This window comes from Labrus mixtus, chromosome 5 (genome assembly GCF_963584025.1).
Source record: "Labrus mixtus chromosome 5, fLabMix1.1, whole genome shotgun sequence".
Classification (NCBI taxonomy): domain Eukaryota; kingdom Metazoa; phylum Chordata; class Actinopteri; order Labriformes; family Labridae; genus Labrus; species Labrus mixtus.
In genome coordinates, this window is record NC_083616.1 from 18,988,835 (window position 1) to 19,005,755 (window position 16,921).

The 16,921-nt window shown below is 37.2% G+C and overlaps 3 protein-coding genes across 3 annotated transcripts; 2 read left to right on the top strand and 1 right to left on the bottom strand.

Moving 5' to 3' along the window:
- The first annotated feature begins 2,321 nt into the window (after nucleotides 1-2,321).
- Nucleotides 2,322-5,539, top strand: LOC132974985 (uncharacterized). The gene is made up of 3 exons (XM_061039334.1): nucleotides 2,322-2,424; nucleotides 2,939-3,072; nucleotides 4,511-5,539. Exons 1-3 carry the CDS (start codon nucleotides 2,388-2,390, stop codon nucleotides 4,946-4,948), a joined length of 609 nt encoding a protein of 202 aa, XP_060895317.1. The 5' UTR covers nucleotides 2,322-2,387; the 3' UTR covers nucleotides 4,949-5,539.
- Nucleotides 5,540-7,918: 2,379 nt separating this feature from the next.
- Nucleotides 7,919-10,005, top strand: LOC132974367 (uncharacterized). Its single transcript, XM_061038397.1, has 3 exons — nucleotides 7,919-8,064; nucleotides 8,178-8,332; nucleotides 9,323-10,005. The coding sequence occupies exons 1-3, from the start codon at nucleotides 7,974-7,976 to the stop codon at nucleotides 9,839-9,841; spliced, it is 765 nt and encodes a 254-aa protein (XP_060894380.1). The 5' UTR covers nucleotides 7,919-7,973; the 3' UTR covers nucleotides 9,842-10,005.
- A 2,560-nt stretch (nucleotides 10,006-12,565) lies between these two features.
- On the bottom strand, nucleotides 12,566-16,434 carry spring1 (SREBF pathway regulator in golgi 1). The gene is made up of 5 exons (XM_061038398.1): nucleotides 16,204-16,434; nucleotides 14,974-15,130; nucleotides 14,714-14,865; nucleotides 13,705-13,818; nucleotides 12,566-13,113 (listed from the first exon to the last, which is right to left on the bottom strand). The coding sequence occupies exons 1-5, from the start codon at nucleotides 16,297-16,299 to the stop codon at nucleotides 13,030-13,032; spliced, it is 603 nt and encodes a 200-aa protein (XP_060894381.1). The 5' UTR covers nucleotides 16,300-16,434; the 3' UTR covers nucleotides 12,566-13,029.
- Nucleotides 16,435-16,921: the final 487 nt, after the last annotated feature.

A 16,921-nucleotide genomic window follows, 5' to 3' on the forward strand; every position in this document is an offset into this window, starting at 1 on the left:
AAGAATTATCGGTAGTTAGTAATTATGTATTAGGACTAGTACAAATGCTGTGAATAAGTTAAGCAAGCTTAGTCAGTGTCCGTTTGTTGTTTGAGAGAGAGAGGTCATTTCTTAACCATAGTATTACTCAAGGTCAATAACACTGTGTATTATTTTTTGTTATTTGCACAATAAACTTTCATTTAGTCAAGGTCACTCATATTTCTTGGTACATCCACATTTTGTAATAAGTCAAATTATTCTGTACAATTATTTTTTGTGTGTGCTGCTTCATTAAATAAATAGTATTGAAAAAAAAATCGTTGTTGACTGCTTGGAACTATCCAGTTGAAATCTTGAGGGATGTACAAACAATGATTGACTGAGTCTTTATGACAGAAAGTGCATTCACAACTTCTGAGTCAGATGAAGTTAGAATAAATAGTTATTTTTGTTTTTACAGGAATGGAAGTGAGTGAGGAATTTATAATGATAAAAGGGATGACGTATAGGGAACTTCTTGTGATGCTCACATTGTCCCAGTTTTTAAGGGAAGTCTTGCAACACCATCTCAAAGGTGTAATCCTTATGGTTTTGAGACTGAGGTAAGGTCTATCAAGCCTTGCATTAAAGAAACTCCTAATAACTCTTGATTGTACCATGGTGCTCAGAGTAGCTTTTTAAATGGTAAAAACAAGTATAAAGGTTACTTGATGAGGTAGTAAAAAGCTAAAACCTATTATATAACACAGTGTTGATACTCTAGCTGTAATAAAATGTAACCTAAATGTCATTTATTTAGAGATAGATTGTACTTCTGAACTCGTGATTTTTTGTTTTGTTTACAAGGCAAATAAAACAGGATCCAGAGCATAACACCAGCAAACCAAAGTGTAAATTAAAATGACTTATACCGGAGCTGATCCCAGCTGTCATTGAACGAGAGGTGGAGTACATCCTGGACAGGACGCCAATCAATCACAGTGCTGGCACAAAATAAAAACAAACAAAAAAAAACAAGTCACCTATAGGCAATTAAGAGTGCGCAATTAATCTATCGAGTATGTCTTTGGTCTATGGGAGGAAGTGCGAGTACCTGGAGGGTACACATACCGGGGAGAACATGCAAAAGCCCCTGTCAGACCAGAGCTTTGAAACCTTGCTGCAGACATTTTAAGTCCTGTTGGTTGTTTAATTCAGGTAAGACATTTAAAATAGTAATTAGTAGTAGTTAGTTTTAATAGTTTAAAAAGTATAGTGATACAAACTGTAGGGAGCTGTGAATGAAAGACCACAGTATGAGTGACACACATAAGATGAATGATTAAATACTCTTGAGTGGAATATATGGAAAACAAGTGTCAAGGAGAAACTGAAGAACGACTTATCGTGTCTGTCACCTGAAACTCTAGGTGTTGTGGGTACGAATTGGGCCCGACTACATACATTAAACCTTCAACAGTAGAATGCAAATGATCACAACTCTGGTTGGAAAGATGAGAAAACAGAATGGAGAATGACCAAAAGGGAACCCTTTTCTCTTTGCTTATCTTGTCCTGTTACAGGTTTTATTAGTTATTATGGAAAAAAATGCCAACAGCCTGTTTCTGAAGTGTCCTTTAACTCTGCAGCAGTTGTTACAAGTGTTAAAAATATCTATAACTAATCAGTCTGTTGCTGATGGTCTTGCTTGCTTTTCTAGGCCTTACAGGGGCATACATTTTACTTTCAGTGTTTCATAACCAGTTTACTTATTTCCACTAAAAAAATAAAGCAATGTTTTATTCTGACACCTTGTCCCAGGATAATATACGTATTTTAAAACCTATAATTGAGTTCCTCTTTTCAGCTAGTTAAATTTGAACTTCTCTTACAAGCGCTAAGGAATAATAGAAGGCCATTTTGACAACAAAACAGCCATGATTATAGAAAAGTCACATATACCAAAATATAAAGCATGATTTGAATCATAGAAGCCCATTTGTGCGCTTTGTTTTCTTACGTATCCCATTAACTTCATCATGGCCTATTCAATTCATCCTATAACCTTTTTTTTGTGGAATCAGTTTAGTCTGGGTTATTACTCTGACGGGGGAGTTTCTCGGTTCATACTCAAATACCTAAAAATGGTGTCTCATTTGATCTGCTGATATTTTGTCATTTTAAGTGACAAGCCTGTTTGCAAGATCATATCTTAGGAGCACATACAACTATTTAAGTCACACCTCTGTCATGTCATCATGGAAATTGTCATTCCATGTAGTGTGTGTAAGTGTGGGTGGGTTTAATGCTGTATATATAGGCCAGAGAAGTGATGAAAAGTCTTTTAATGTAACACCTTGCTGTTTTTACGTGGATATATTATAAACAACAACAGAGGATAAGCTGAATTACTGACAACTTTGACTATGGATTCAAAACTCAATGGACTCTTAAGTCACTATAGTAAGTATATTTAAAATATTTAATCTTACACATTAAAAATGTTCAAATTAAAACATGGTTACATCTTGTAACAAGGCTGTGGATTAATCCAGTGCTTGGGTTAATAATATTATAGTGTATAAAATATATAATTTGTGTACTGGTAGTATTGAGTATGCGCAGGGCTGAACTGTATATATATGGATACCAATACACTATACTGTTAGTATAAGTTAACTGAACATGTCCTACCTCTTAAAAAAAACGACTGCCTTTGAAGTAGCCGTGTTCAAAGAAGTATTCACGATGATTTCATGTGTAGTGTGATGGTTGGAATTTATTTGTGTTAAAGAACCAACCACGAGGCATAGGCTCTTATGGCTCTTCAGTTTATCTACTTGTTCCCCTTAAAAACGAGCTAATGTCTCTCCTTAACAAAAATAATTAAAAAAGCTAAATCACCCTTAAAAAAGCAGAATTCTTTTTATGCTCTGTTACACATTGAGTCACCTGTATCCTCATGATTGTTTCTTAGTTCTGGCCTTGATACTGCTGGAGGTCCACTGGAGGCCAGTGTTTCTGGCTCCACTTAACTCAAGATGTTATGAAGACCTGGACAACCTGAAGTCTTTTGCAGAACTATTGGAAATGGAAGCAACAACGCTACTGGTAAGCTATGTACTGTAAGTACAGTACAGTGATTTTGTCATGCAGGTTTTCCAAGTTTGATATTTTTGCCTTTCGGATTGTTACTGTAACCATGCACACATTTTAGATGGACTTTCTGTAGCTGGTGCAAAACTTTCAAATGTATCCACTGGTCTTTGATCAGTTAGTTTCTTGATCAAAACCTTATTTATGATCTTAGGTTCCTTGCACAGATTTCAGTGTACAGTAAGATCTGAAGTCTAAAGTCAGAGTTAATTCAGAGGTTGTCTTTATGTGAATTGCGTTTCGTGATGGCTTCCATAGATTTTGAATGTGACTTGAGGGGCTTTAGTAATTCCGGCAATGAAATGTTTGACAATGTGCGACAACATCATCCAATCCCAGCCAATCATAACGATCAGATCAGTTGCTCGTGTACTAAAATGGCAGTACATTAAATTCCTGCTAAATCAGAAAAATGTGCAAATTCCTCTTAATCCAAAAAAGTTTCACCTCACTTCTATGAAAGAAAAGTTAAAGCTTCACCAAATGTTGAAGTCATAAACCTTATCTTTCTTTCTTTTTGATTTTGATTTTTGGGCTGTTTGTGCCTTTATTGGAGAGATAGGACAGTGGACAGAGATGGAAATCAGGGAGAGAGAGAGAGTGGGGATTGACATGCGGGAAAGGAGCCACAGATTGGATTTGAACCTGGGACGCCCGCGTTGAGGACTATAGCCTCAATATATGAGACGCACACACTAACCACTGCACCACAAGCGCCCCATAAACCTTATCTTTCTTGATTGGTTTCTGATTTTGTCACACCCCTGGTTACTGATGTACATAAACTGCACTATTATCAACAACTCAAAATCCAAGGTGCTTGTTGTTACTCCCTCAGGCCCCAGTACTAGCTATACTGGTAATCTCTATCCAATTGTATTACAGTAATGTTTGTAGATAGACCTGCAACCAAGGGGTCATTATTGACTCAGACCTACCTTTTGATACCCAGGTGACCAAAGTTATGCAGACATGCTTTGCTCAACTGAGACAGTATACCAAAATAAGATCATTCCTTCTTCCTCCTGACTTAAAAAAAAAGTGATCTGTGCATTCATCTCTTCCAGATTCGATTATTTCAATGCACTTTACTCAGGAATTAGCAAGTATCACATTCAAAAATGCTGCTGTCAGGCTTTAAACTCATAGCAAGAGAAAAGACCACATTACACCTGTCCTTGTTTCCCTTTACCTCTACCCTCTACCGGAGGGTTTAAGAATGGATTTTAATCCAGAGATGAATTGCTGCATTAAAAAAAACAATAACTTCATCTTTTTTCTTCTCAAAAACAATGAGTGTGATCTACGTGACGTTGTATGAGCTAAAAATCATTGCCTTTACTTCAAATGTATAATTGTGGAAAATGTATTTAAAACATATTCTTTCTTCTAGATGGCATATCATGACTCCTTTAGTGATTCAACTCCAGACGATGTCATTGATTCCACAATATCCGGTATGAAGTTCTACGAGAAGCTTCAGGACATCTACATCAAGAACGAGCTTTTTTCTTTGCACTTTTTGAAGGTAGATGAATATCTGCAGGACCTTTTTGGAAACGAAGAACCTATTAAGAAGCTCCTGCCACGTTTCAAGGACAGACTCATTGACCTTTCGAAAAGATTACAGCATATTCTCACAACGCTGCACCCAGACACTCCTTTGCCGGCAAAACCAGAGGCTTTGACGTTTAACCATGATTATGACTATGACAAGAAAAAGTATGGCTGGCATGTTATAGACAGAGTAAAGTACTGGCTTTCACAGGTGGCTCAGGTACTTGACATGGGAAAGGAAGTATGTTACGAAGTAATCAGCTTGGATTTTTGAATAACCCTGATGATGTCACCTGGTTTCCCCTTCCTCTCTGGTGTACTCTGCAAAGCTTAAGATGCTAAACGTGGTGGAAAAGCAGAGCATAGGAAGCCATCTGTATAGCTAGTGCAGCTACTCTGCACATTGGAATGAATAGGCTACTTTTGCACAATAGTAAAATACACATTTACCATTTTTATATACATTTCTAAACCACAAAGTATGGATTTTTTAAACATAAAATGTTGTGTATTGTTATTAAATCTTTGTGAAAAAGACTGTTTTATATATATATATGATATATTTATTTAATACCTACACTTTTCTTGAGGTTTTGTATTGATAATACTATTTAATATTTCATAATTCTTTTGTATTTATATTATTATGACTGAACACAGCACTTTATATGGACAATGTTAAGTTTCATTTAATAACAGAATATTCACTTTAATAGACTTGGCAGGGAACAGTAAAAGTACAAGTGTAAATATATCAAAGTATGTAAAAGGGATGCTGTTTTCAGTGTGTGTCATATTTTTCATTCTGGTGATCATTTTTGCTTGTTGCATTCCTTTTTATTGTGTAATAAATGTACGTTTTATACTGACTCCTGACTGCTGAAGACTGACTGAAGTTATTCAATGCTATACAGCACATGTTGATTCAAACATATCAAACAGCATGCACATCCGAAAACTAAAGTACTGGGTGCTGAACAGAAAAACATCCAAAAGTAGAAAAAATAGTCCGCACACCAGGAGCTGCTCCAATTAAATTAAATGTAATAGAAAAATGACCACCTGTAACGTTTCGGGCCCTCGCACTTCATCCGACATGAACAAGTGAAATGGACACACCTCCACATATACAGTGGGTACGGAAAGTATTCAGACCCCTTTACATTTTTCACTCTTTGTTTCATTGCAGCCATTTGCTAAAATCAAAAAAGTTCATTTTATTTCTCATTAATGTACACTCAGCATCCCATCTTGACAGAAAAAAAACAGAAATGTAGAAATTTTTGCAAATTTATTAAAAAAGAAAAACTGAAATATCTGTGACCATTCTTGACTGGCCCAGCCAGAGCCCTGACCTAAACCCAATTGAGCATCTCTGGAGAGACCTGAAAATGGCTGTCCACCAACGTTCATCATCCAACCTGACAGAACTGGAGAGGATCTGCAAGGAAGAATGGCAGAGGATCCCCAAATCCAGGTGTGAAAAACTTGTTGCATCATTCCCAAGAAGACTCATGGCTGTACTAGCTCAAAAGGGTGCTTCTACTCAATACTGAGCAAAGGGTCTGAATACTTATGACCATGTGATATTTCAGTTTTTCTTTTTTAATGACTTTGCAAAAATTTCTACATTTCTGTTTTTTTTCTGTCAAGATGGGGTGCTGAGTGTACATTAATGAGAAATAAAATGAACTTTTTTGATTTTAGCAAATGGCTGCAATGAAACAAAGAGTGAAAAATGTAAAGGGGTCTGAATACTTTCCGTACCCACTGTATATACACAACCCCTGAGGTCACCAAAACCAATATCAACATACAATATAAGCTATGCAAAACCTTCATATTTAAAGGGCCAAATGGCCTATGCATAGACATCACAAGTACAAAAAATATTTTTAAATACAACAATAATTTCATTAGTATACAACTCCAGTAGAAGAAACCTACAGTACTCCGAGGATTACCATAATAACTTGAATAACTTGAATTGCATGACTCCTATATTTTTTTTCAAATAAAATGTATTGAAACCTTGAAAAAAAGTTATTATAGAGACTATGAGTTGGTTTCGCCATCACAGCAGCCCTGCGGTGGGTTTCCGGGCAGCTTCATACTGTATCCAGCACAGACAGAGCAAACTGTGAGCCCAAATCATCGGGATGATTTTTTTGGGGTGGGTTGTTTTTACAGAATCCATTTAAATTAGGCAAGACCAATTAGGTAACTCTGTGTCTATCGGGAAGGTAAGACTGTTGTCAGGTGTCTGGTATTTAAATCGTTGATGTCCTATTTCTTTGTTTCATTTTAACTGTGTAAAGCACTTTGAACTGCTCTAAGTATGAATGGTGCTCTATAAATAATCTTGCCTTGTCTATAATGACTTTTTGAAAAATTGTCAATAAACCTGTTGAATTTCTGCAATTACACTTACCACTACTGGGATTAAATGTTTTTATTTTATATAAATCACATTGTGTAGCCCTGTGAATGAAATGTACTTTATAAATAATGACTGGACTGGATTTGATTATGATTATTCTTTTGGGGCGGCATGCAGCTCAGTCTGTAGGGAACCGGAGGGTCGCCGGTCCAAAAAATATGAAAGTTGGTCTGGTATAGCTGGAGAGGTGCCAGGTCACTTCCCCAGCACTGCCGAGGTGCCCTTGAGCAAGGCACCAAGCCTCTAACAGCTCTGGTGCGCTCCCTGCATAGCAGTGTGTAGCAGCCCCACTCTGACATCTCTCCACTAATGCATGTCCACAGGTCCTGTTTGTCCATGTGTTTATTTCGGGCCTATGTGTGTGAGAAGCATGTCGCTCCATAACAGAGTGTAAACCTGACTTTCCCTCAGGGATTAATAAATTATGTCAAGAGTTCAGTGGAGGGGGTTTCTTTGGCAGTGAGTCAATAGAAATGATGAAAGTTTATTTATTCATTTAAGTCACAGTTTATGTACATTGTGAATGCTAAATAACCCCATGCGTTCACTATTTACATTATATTTTCACCTAAATGTCATTCTTTTGCAGAACGATCACTGTTTTTGTTCTTGTAAACCTTCAGGACAGCGGTGTTTAAGAGAAAGTCTACTTTGTCGCTCTTATCTTTAACATTTGCAGCATTTTCTCAACTGGAAGTGACAGAGAGCACAAGGTGATGACTTGTCAAATGAACCCTTATCTTGATCAGTTTGCCACTTCATTTTTTCTTCATCAAAACTTATTGCTGAAGTTGGAGATAAGGCGGGTTTATCTTCTTTGCTTTCACACGCCTCTAGTGAGAGTTGAGCAAATATAATAATGATCTTGTGTTATTGTGTTACATTACTAACGGAGTCACTGCTCATCACATTTGAAAACATGAGAGGAGTCAGAATGATCTATAGAACAGGTAAAGTATACTATGTAGCTTACTTTTCTTCTTTTTTTTGTCATTCAAGAATATCAGAGAGGAAACTCTGTCCAACTTTGAACTTCATATGTTTTTTGCACTTTGATTTGCAGGTTTTCTGAAAGTTGTGTTCGCCTGGTTGTTGGTTTTGATGCACGGCTTGGATGCAGGACATGCACAAAAGGAACTTGCTGCAAGAGTTTCATGCATGCCGAAAGCGATGACTGCCCTTATCAAGGGTGTAATGGAAGAGAGCTTGAAATGTTTTGTAAGTAATGTTTAACTGTGTTGTTCGACCATTTGTCACAGCATGAATCAGAACAGCACACTCAGGACCCTGACATTTTTACCTCAAGTTTGCACAATGATAAGCATGTATTAAGTATTTTTTAAAGCTCTTTCTGCGTGATGTTTCTCAATCAATTTGCAGGCTAAAGAAGAATAGTAAGAAGGGTTATAAATACTTTTTACCTACATAAAAGTGGCAATATCACAATTGTATTACAGAAGTTTACAGTATTACTTCTGCTTTAAAATGTGTGTTTAGTAATACTTGATGACATATTTAAGTCTCAAAAGTACAAGTAGTATTATGAAGAATGGCTCATGTCAGTGTTAAATAGGATATTTAGTAAATAACACTAGTAAAGCCTCAAACTGATTCAATAAAACAGTCTGTATAATTGTGTTGTAGTTTGGGGAATTTGTCGTAAAACTGAATCCACTTTATGTTACAGACAGAAAATAAGATATGGACTGGAATAGATGTTTTCTATAGAAATGCATCTCTTTAACAGCTTTGACACTGAGATGTTATAAACATTTTAAATGTAAACAATTGTATAGCTGTAAAGAAAAATGTCTCATTCAGCCCACAATAAGTGACACACGGTATTCCTCATGTTCCTGGAAACACTGGTGCAAATGTCTGTTTTTTAATTACTGACAAACTGTGAACTATGAGTTAATTTATTGTATTGTTAAAGGCTAAGTTGAAATACAATTAATATAAGAAATTTAGAAAATAACTATTTGTGCCTATATTTTATTTAAGATGTAAGTCTAATAAGAACAAAGCTGAGAACAGAGCTCCTACTCTTTCAAATCAATGCACAAATAAATATTCAATGAAACAAGCTTTTAAATTCAAGCTATTGTGACATTTTCATTCCAAACTTGTTTTTTTATTGAACTTACAGGCATTTCAGATTTTATATTGAAGTATGTATTCAGTTTGTATTCTCTCTCTCTCCCTCAGGACGAAGCCAATGGGAAGCACCTCGGCACTTGGTCTCCGGGCTTCCCTGAGCTACAGGTCAACATAAACTCTTCTCTCCACGGTTCAAAGGTTCAGTGCAGCCTCATATTCATTGCTCAAGGGATGGAGAAAATCCTGGAGGACCAAAAGAGCAACCTGAATCCTGAAGATAGTCGTCTTCACAAGAAGCTCAGAGAAACCATCTCCAGGGTCAACATGCTTGCAGTGTGTATGAAGCAAACCCTCGGAGGAGAGTGCATCCCGGCGCCACCCCTGCCCGTAATGCCCAAGCATGTGTATGAGAGGAAGCAGTGGAGTCACACTCTGCTGAAGACTGCCAAGGACTATCTGAACTGGCTTGAGGATAAGATTGAGGTGCACATGTCAACAGTCAAAGAGAAAAAGAAGATTAAACATATAGATACCAGAGCAATAATCAAAGGAAAATACAAGATGAGACATAAAGTTGCTGACGGAACCCGTCAGGACTACTTGGAGGGGAGAGGATACCTCTTGTAGTTTCCCCTTGATCTCAGTTTGGATTGCAAAATGTGTTACAAATTATGGCAGCTGTTTTAAAAGAACATGTTTTTTATAAGATGTGTTATTTGTTGACATGCATCGTACTGTGGAAATGGAGCTATGAAAATGTTTACCTTTTTAAAATAAAATACAAGAATACATTTGGTTTGCTTGTTCAATTTCAGATGATAAGCACAACAACATTTCTGATTGGTTGGTATAAGAAACTATGATCCTGCTGCCAATAGCCTATGTCCCACTCTGATGTCTTTACATGTAGGGCTACAGCTAGCAGCTGCTTAGCTTTAAGCATAGATTAGCATAAAGTATGGAGACAGTAACCTAATGCTGTACAAAAACTTACAAATTCAAGCTTAATAAAATATTCTCCCAAAGTGTATTAACTCACAAGTCATATCCCATTAGTTAAAAAAACAGCAAGTAAAACTATTCAGTATTTGATTGATTCAATAAATAATATTATAGATGGCCTTTTTAAAATGTTAAACCGAGTCCAGGCTGGCTATTAAGTTAGGCAGGCTAACAAGCTAGCTTCATATCGATGCTAAAGCCACTGGAAATCCAAAACCACTTCAGCTTTAAAACTATATAATTAAGAGCCCTACATACATTATAATAAGCAGCTAAAGTTATTAGAAATGAGCTTCAAAACCAATTGAAAATAATGTAATTTAAGTTTCTATGAGTGTTCTTGATATTGAGTTTAAATTTGCGTGCTTTGATATTTTCACTGTTGTCGACAGTTCACATCAGTGTAAGTTTCTCAGGTTATTGTCAACAGCAACTAGTGTTGAATGTAGTTGATAATTTAGAGTTTGAGTGTTGGTGGAGGAAGTTTGGTTTTGTTATGATATTGCACTAGCTAACGCTTCAGAGCCATCATTGAGGCTCATTCAGAGAACAAATAAGGGAAACTCAGCTAACATGTGTATGTTAATGGATAATATGAAATGGAAAGCTACGTCATTTGCAAAACACCATTAGTGACCAAGTGAAACAAGGATGAGAAGGCTTCTACTGTCTCCCCTGATTCTGACTCAAAGGTCTTAAGATACCGCTTAGGGCTTCAAAATATGCGGTCTTCATCTATTGTGTTAACGTCAAAACTGTTATTTGAGCTAGGTTTCTTAACAGTTATTCACATTTCTTCAGTTTTATGAGATACTTAATGAGATTCCAAACTTGAGTACACATTTTTACTATTTCAAGTAGATTTTGCAAAGCTTTGAGACAAAAAAGAACATCAAACCAACCCTCTAGACTGCATAAAAATATTACTATGTTCATTAAATGTGCTACTTTCCACCAGCTGATATGGTTCCCATGTGACAGTAATTAATCAACCTGCCAAAGCGGCAATGAAAAGGGGCTCTAATACATTTCTTAATTACGATAGTTTGTTTGCTCAGCCTTCACAATGATTAATTGTTTACTCTGGCCATCCATCCCTTGTGAGCAGGCTCCATCGCCTGAGGTAGTAAAAGAAGCTGATAAAAATCACATTCAGGACACCAGGACTGGACTCCAATCACTGGACTCCACAGTCAATTTGTGGACAGATGGACAGTGCACGGAGGCAGACATGTGTCAAACTCCCATCAAAGACATACAGGAGAACAACACTGTGAAAAAGATTAATGAGAGCCTTGTCCTTCTCAAATTATGTGATCAATTAAATACAATTCAAGTTTTGTGCAGTGGATCGGAAAGTTTTAAATGAGGCACAATGTTAAAGAAAATCCGCAAAAATGTCAGAAATTTCACAAACTTTTGAGATCACAGATGTTTTCCTGAAATTGTCTTCCTTTGCTACACATCTATGACAGGAGTTGTGAGACGGGGAAAACCTTCACTCAAATGTCCTTTCCTTGTTTTAAACAAAACACAGCTTTTCGTACCGTTTGATTGTATTTTTATATTGTAAAAAAAATATAAATTTCCTCTTCTGTATGGTTTCTTCTGTAGTACATCAAAGCTGTGACTTTTCAACAACCATTAAATCAAGTTATTTTTCATCCCTTAAAGGCAAGGTTGGTATTTTCTCAGGATACACTTTTTAAGATTTTGGTTTAAATTGTCTTTAGGTCCTGACAGAAATGAATAACTCATGTGCTCAGAAAAAGGAACAAAGAAAATCTGTCAGTTGTAAGGATGTAAAAACTGTCTGCCACGAGGTACCAATCTGATGAACCAATCAGGCCTCCCTGTCTCCCTGCTTGTACGACCCTTTGCGTGCACTGGCCCACACTCAAAGCGCTTCACCGATGACAGAGTTTATACTGTGAGTTTTTCATTGGCCCTGAGTAGTGAAAAAGTCACTTTTTTTGTTTTGATAAAGTTTTGTGTTTACTTAGCGCTGAATGAGACGTGAGACGACGTAGTTTCTACACAATGCAAGAGAGGAGCTGAGGTCCGCTTCTGGAGCAATGACGCTCGTGCATGGAAGTGAGGGGGCGTGGCTTTTGAGGGGGCACAGAGAGGAGGGGGTGGGTGTAGACAGAGCACTGAGGGAATGCTACTTTCAAAATCATGCTAGTTTTTTAAAATTACCAACCCTGCCTTTAACAATTGTTAGGCTTCCAGACCCTTTAAATACCCTACACATACTCCAGAATTGAATTTCCCATTACACCAAGAAGACAACAAATTTGATAGAAAATACAAATATCAATCAACATTCATAACGTATGTAATCAATCATATCATTTCACAGTCACGTTTATTTTGTATTAAATAGTTTCACAGACATGCACTGAGACACAGAAGTAATGACACATTCTTAGCGGCTTTTAAAAGTGTCACATTAAACATACAATAGCTGTTTCCTTCCTTTACTGTGGATGAAGCCATGACTTGGACTGGTTTGAAGTGAGTTCTTGGGGTTGAGCTGCCAGCTATGTAGACCTGATGATCATCAGGGATGAATGTATGACGCGTCAATGCACTTATGAAGTGTAAAATAATCAAATCATGTACAGCATGTGTCCAGTTTGAGTTTGATCCTGGTTATCTAAATATCTTTGCCACTATAATGCAAACATGTCCAAAATAACAGTTTTTATTTGAGAATCTCTTCTCCAAGCACCATTTGTGTCCAAAGAGGGATGCTTTATTGTCCCACTGTTGTTCCTTTTCTTCCTTATTCAGAGAATGAAGGCCGACGCTCACACAGGAAGGAGCTCTGGAGGACTCTCTCCGTAGCAGTACTTTGCTTGAGGATTTCTGTACGTGTTCTCGTGTTGAACGCTCTGCATGAAAGTGGAAGATAACCAGGTTAACAATTTATAGTATATATATATATATATACAAAAAAAAGAAAATTGCGGCTACATTGAAATTAACCTATAAAAAGTTTATCAAGTAGAAAACTAAAACACTAGTGGACTTGATTGTCATCGAGTTAAACAAGAAGCAGCAATGTTATAAATTTAAATAATCCTTCAGCCTAGAAAACAACTCAAACTAAGGTAAAATCTCTCAGTTGTATGACCAATTTTTGAGTTTTGAGCAAAGGTCGAGACAATGCAGAATGAGTGTTGATGTCTGTTTTCAGCTCTAGAGAGTCAGTCTATGAGAATAAAACTCAAATAATAATAATCATTAAAATAAGCGCATATCATCTATCTGGCTTTCACTGCTGAGTCAAGTTCAATGGTGAACAAAGGGCAGGATGTGAGGTTGTGAATCTGTGAGAAAAGCATTTTCATCAACCAAGATAAAGTTTAGAAATGACATTAGTTATGGTTACGTTTGAGAATTATCTGTTGGGAAAGCTGTGATTGTGGTCCGTCAGAGGTGACGGTTAGACTTTTAAAAAAAATTTTGAATCTCATACATACTTGTGAAGATGTCCTACACTTGGCCAGGCACAGCTCAAAATGGTCCTCCACAGCAGTGAAGAGATTCTGGAAGCCTTCGGCTGCACGATTCAGGAAGCGCTCAAGAAGAAGTTGCTGAGGAGAAGAACACAGATAAGAGGCTCGGAGATTGCTCAACACACAAGTACAGATTTCAATCTTTTGAACTTTTTTCTTGTCCTCTTCGATTGCTTTTACATGAAATGCAAAACCACTGTTCAACTATGAGACCTGTAGTCTCTGACCTACTGCATTAAAAGGTCAGTTTTCAAAATGTACGCATGCCGCAACCTTGACTGGTGCAGCATAATAAGGTTATAGTAGGTTGTGATTTTGCAGCATATTTGGTCTGGCCTTTTTGTTTTTAAATTCAGTTTAGTTTTAATTAGATTTTAATGCTGTTTTGGTAGTTTAATTTTCATTTTGTGAAAATGCATACCTTTAGTTTAGTTTTCATTAGTTTTAGTTTTTTTTTTTAATGGGAAACTTGTCAGGGCAAGAGCCAAAAGGGCCAGAAAAGGCAAACTTCATACAATGATACAAATATATACTGTATATTACACAGTGTTTCTGTTGAGACAAGCTCATGAACAGAGAGCGCAGTGTGTTGCATTTCACACAGCGTAGCCCAACCAGCAGTGATCTCTCTTTCTCCCCCGCTATCAACATTTAAACAGATAATAATCCATCTAGATCATCTAAAAAAGGGGGTTTCTTCAACAGAATGAAAATGACAGTGTTCTGTGAAAAAGATGTATTGGTTTTCAACAAACATGACAAAAAAATAATCAGGATATAATTTTTTTATTATGCTATTATAAGAACAGCATGCGTTACTCGTGTTAATTTAAATATTATGAATGTGTTATTCTTGCAATTTACTTTTCTCTTTAGTTTTAATTTACAATAATAACCTTGATATTCCCAGTCAAGCTGTTTCTACTGAAAGCAATAAACCAAGCCCCAAAACATCCTTGATGTGACAGATTACCTTATCGGGCTGGAGGCAGCAAGACACGCAGTACTCATAGATGCTACAGCAGCCGTTGGCTAGGCAGCTCTTACAGATGTACTGTCTGGTGCTGGGAGCATTGACGTTACAGCAGCCGTTAATCAGCAAGTCTTTCCTGTCACAGACATAACCTGTAAAACATCAGCACAGATAAGCTTATGCAGCGTTGATTAAAAGGCAACTCAGAGCTAACCTGTCATCATCACTGTACAGCTCTGCGTAATCGCTTCGTCTCTTACCCAATTCGTCTGTGAGCAGCGTCTTGCCCTGAATGGAGTTTCTACACTGAGTCATCTGCCGGCTGCTGTTGCCCAGGTTAAAACGGACTTTCCAGGGGATGCGGTGGTCTGAATCTTTGGCCTCCAAGAGTGTGCGGTCCCGTATGGTCCGCTCCTCCTGCAAAATCACATGGAAGGTCATGAAATAACAGATAAGATGAATTAAAACCAATTATGACTTCATTCAGACGATGTAATGCAGACATACTTTACTCTTAAATCAAGCGATATGTATGGCCTTAAAAGAGTGATTTTTTTTTTTTTTTGGTACACATTATAATTCTGAAACTTACAAAACTGAAACTCTATTGTTGAAACAGAAGTGTTTCCAGAAGTTATACAATTCGCCTCACAACCCTTCTCATTGCATACAAAATATTAGAGCTGCAACAAAACAGTATTTATTCTCAGTTAAATTGATTGGCATCTGTTTTAATCATTGATATAGTGTTTTGAGTAATTTAGAGTTAAAAAATGTGAAAATAGCTGATTCCATCGATTACATTTAGTGTGAAATGTATTTGGTTGCTTTACATTTGAATGATGGTTGTCTGAATATTTTTTGGTTTATTTATTATTTATTATTTATTTATTTGGTCTATTTTGGGTGGTAGAAAAACATTTTTCTATAACACATTTAAGAAAGCAATCTTGGTCTTTGGGAAAGGCTTAGGGTCAACGTTTATTTATTATTATTTTACCCTATTGAACAGGGTTACTTAAGTGCAAAAATGGGTCAACAGGATTTTATGCACCTAGAACAGGGTTGGGCAACTGGCGGCCCCCCCATCAACCCTAAACGTGGCCCTCAGGTCAATTTTTTACATATCAATTAATTGGAAAACATTTAGAAAACATGACAAAATCTGCCATGAAAATCAGAAATATGTCCATAATAATATTTGACAACTGAGTATATGTTAAGATAAATTTGAGACATAATCGACTGCAATCGTTTTTTGTATTCTACAATTTGGCCCCTCTGGCAGTGAGAATTAAATGAATGTGGCCCCTTGCTGTGACCAAAAAGTTGCCCCATCCCTGACCTAGATGGCCCACCACGACTTGTTCAGGGACGCTGTTGTGCCAATTTAATGATTTTTTTTTTTTTTTTTTGTGTGTGTGTGCTCTCCCGTCTCTTAGGTTTAGAGAGTAAAGATGTGTCTTTGTGGTGTGTGTGAATCGCTGTACCTGTTTGAGTGTGCTGGTGAGAAAGTAGATGAGAGACAGTCCGAAGACTACTCCCAGCACCCAGCGCTTCCTCAGTAACCTCCGCAGCACCATCATAACATGACTCTCTGTGGGAGGCTCCGCTGACAGCGACAGTCCGAAACATCAAACCTCCACGCACATCGATTTCAGGAAATATCTAATGCTTTGTGTATTTTTTGTCTCTTACAACGCAAACCGTATGTTTGACTTCAACTAGCTTTATTAGACAAGATATGTCACAATACACCAGCAGGAGCCGTCCGTACAGAATGCAGAGCCAAGTTAACCCATGCTGCAGATTTATTTTACTCACAAATATGCTTCTCCAGCACTGGCTGCAAAAAACAAAAACAAATTGCGGTCCACCACAGCTAAAGACAGTAAACCAGTGGACATGCAGGCTTATCGATATTTTGTCTGCTTTGTTAGCCTAGCCTTAGCTTTCTGTCTAGGATAAGCTGGACACTGATGGAAAAAAAAAACACTCCTTCACTCTACTGCAGTGTAGTAACACATTATAGTCACACGGGACGTCGTCGTTGAAGAAACTGCTTAAATAACGCGGGGAAAAAACAGCAGCAAATTTGTTAATTATCCTACCGAACCTGACAGATCCAGCATAAGCAAAACAAATATCCAACACGGATGTGGTGGGGTTGGAAGGCGGACGCTGGTTGGTGGATAGGCGCTCTCGGTG

Bases quoted from the DNA above. Each gene is read 5' to 3' on its own strand.
- LOC132974367 (XM_061038397.1), top strand. From the start codon at position 7,974: ATGATCTTGTGTTATTGTGTTACATTACTAACGGAGTCACTGCTCATC. The intron at 8,065-8,177 runs GTAAAGTATACT...TTTGATTTGCAG, and splicing joins CAGAATGATCTATAGAACAG to GTTTTCTGAAAGTTGTGTTC. The intron at 8,333-9,322 runs GTAAGTAATGTT...TCTCTCCCTCAG, and splicing joins AAGAGAGCTTGAAATGTTTT to GACGAAGCCAATGGGAAGCA.
- spring1 (XM_061038398.1), bottom strand. From the start codon at position 16,299: ATGATGGTGCTGCGGAGGTTACTGAGGAAGCGCTGGGTGCTGGGAGTA. The intron at 15,131-16,203 runs GTACAGCGATTC...GTGATTTTGCAG, and splicing joins TCACCAGCACACTCAAACAG to GAGGAGCGGACCATACGGGA. The intron at 13,819-14,713 runs GTAATCTGTCAC...TCTTCTCCTCAG, and splicing joins GCTGCCTCCAGCCCGATAAG to CAACTTCTTCTTGAGCGCTT.
- LOC132974985 (XM_061039334.1), top strand. From the start codon at position 2,388: ATGGATTCAAAACTCAATGGACTCTTAAGTCACTATA. The intron at 2,425-2,938 runs GTAAGTATATTT...ATTGTTTCTTAG, and splicing joins TGGACTCTTAAGTCACTATA to TTCTGGCCTTGATACTGCTG. The intron at 3,073-4,510 runs GTAAGCTATGTA...TCTTTCTTCTAG, and splicing joins TGGAAGCAACAACGCTACTG to ATGGCATATCATGACTCCTT.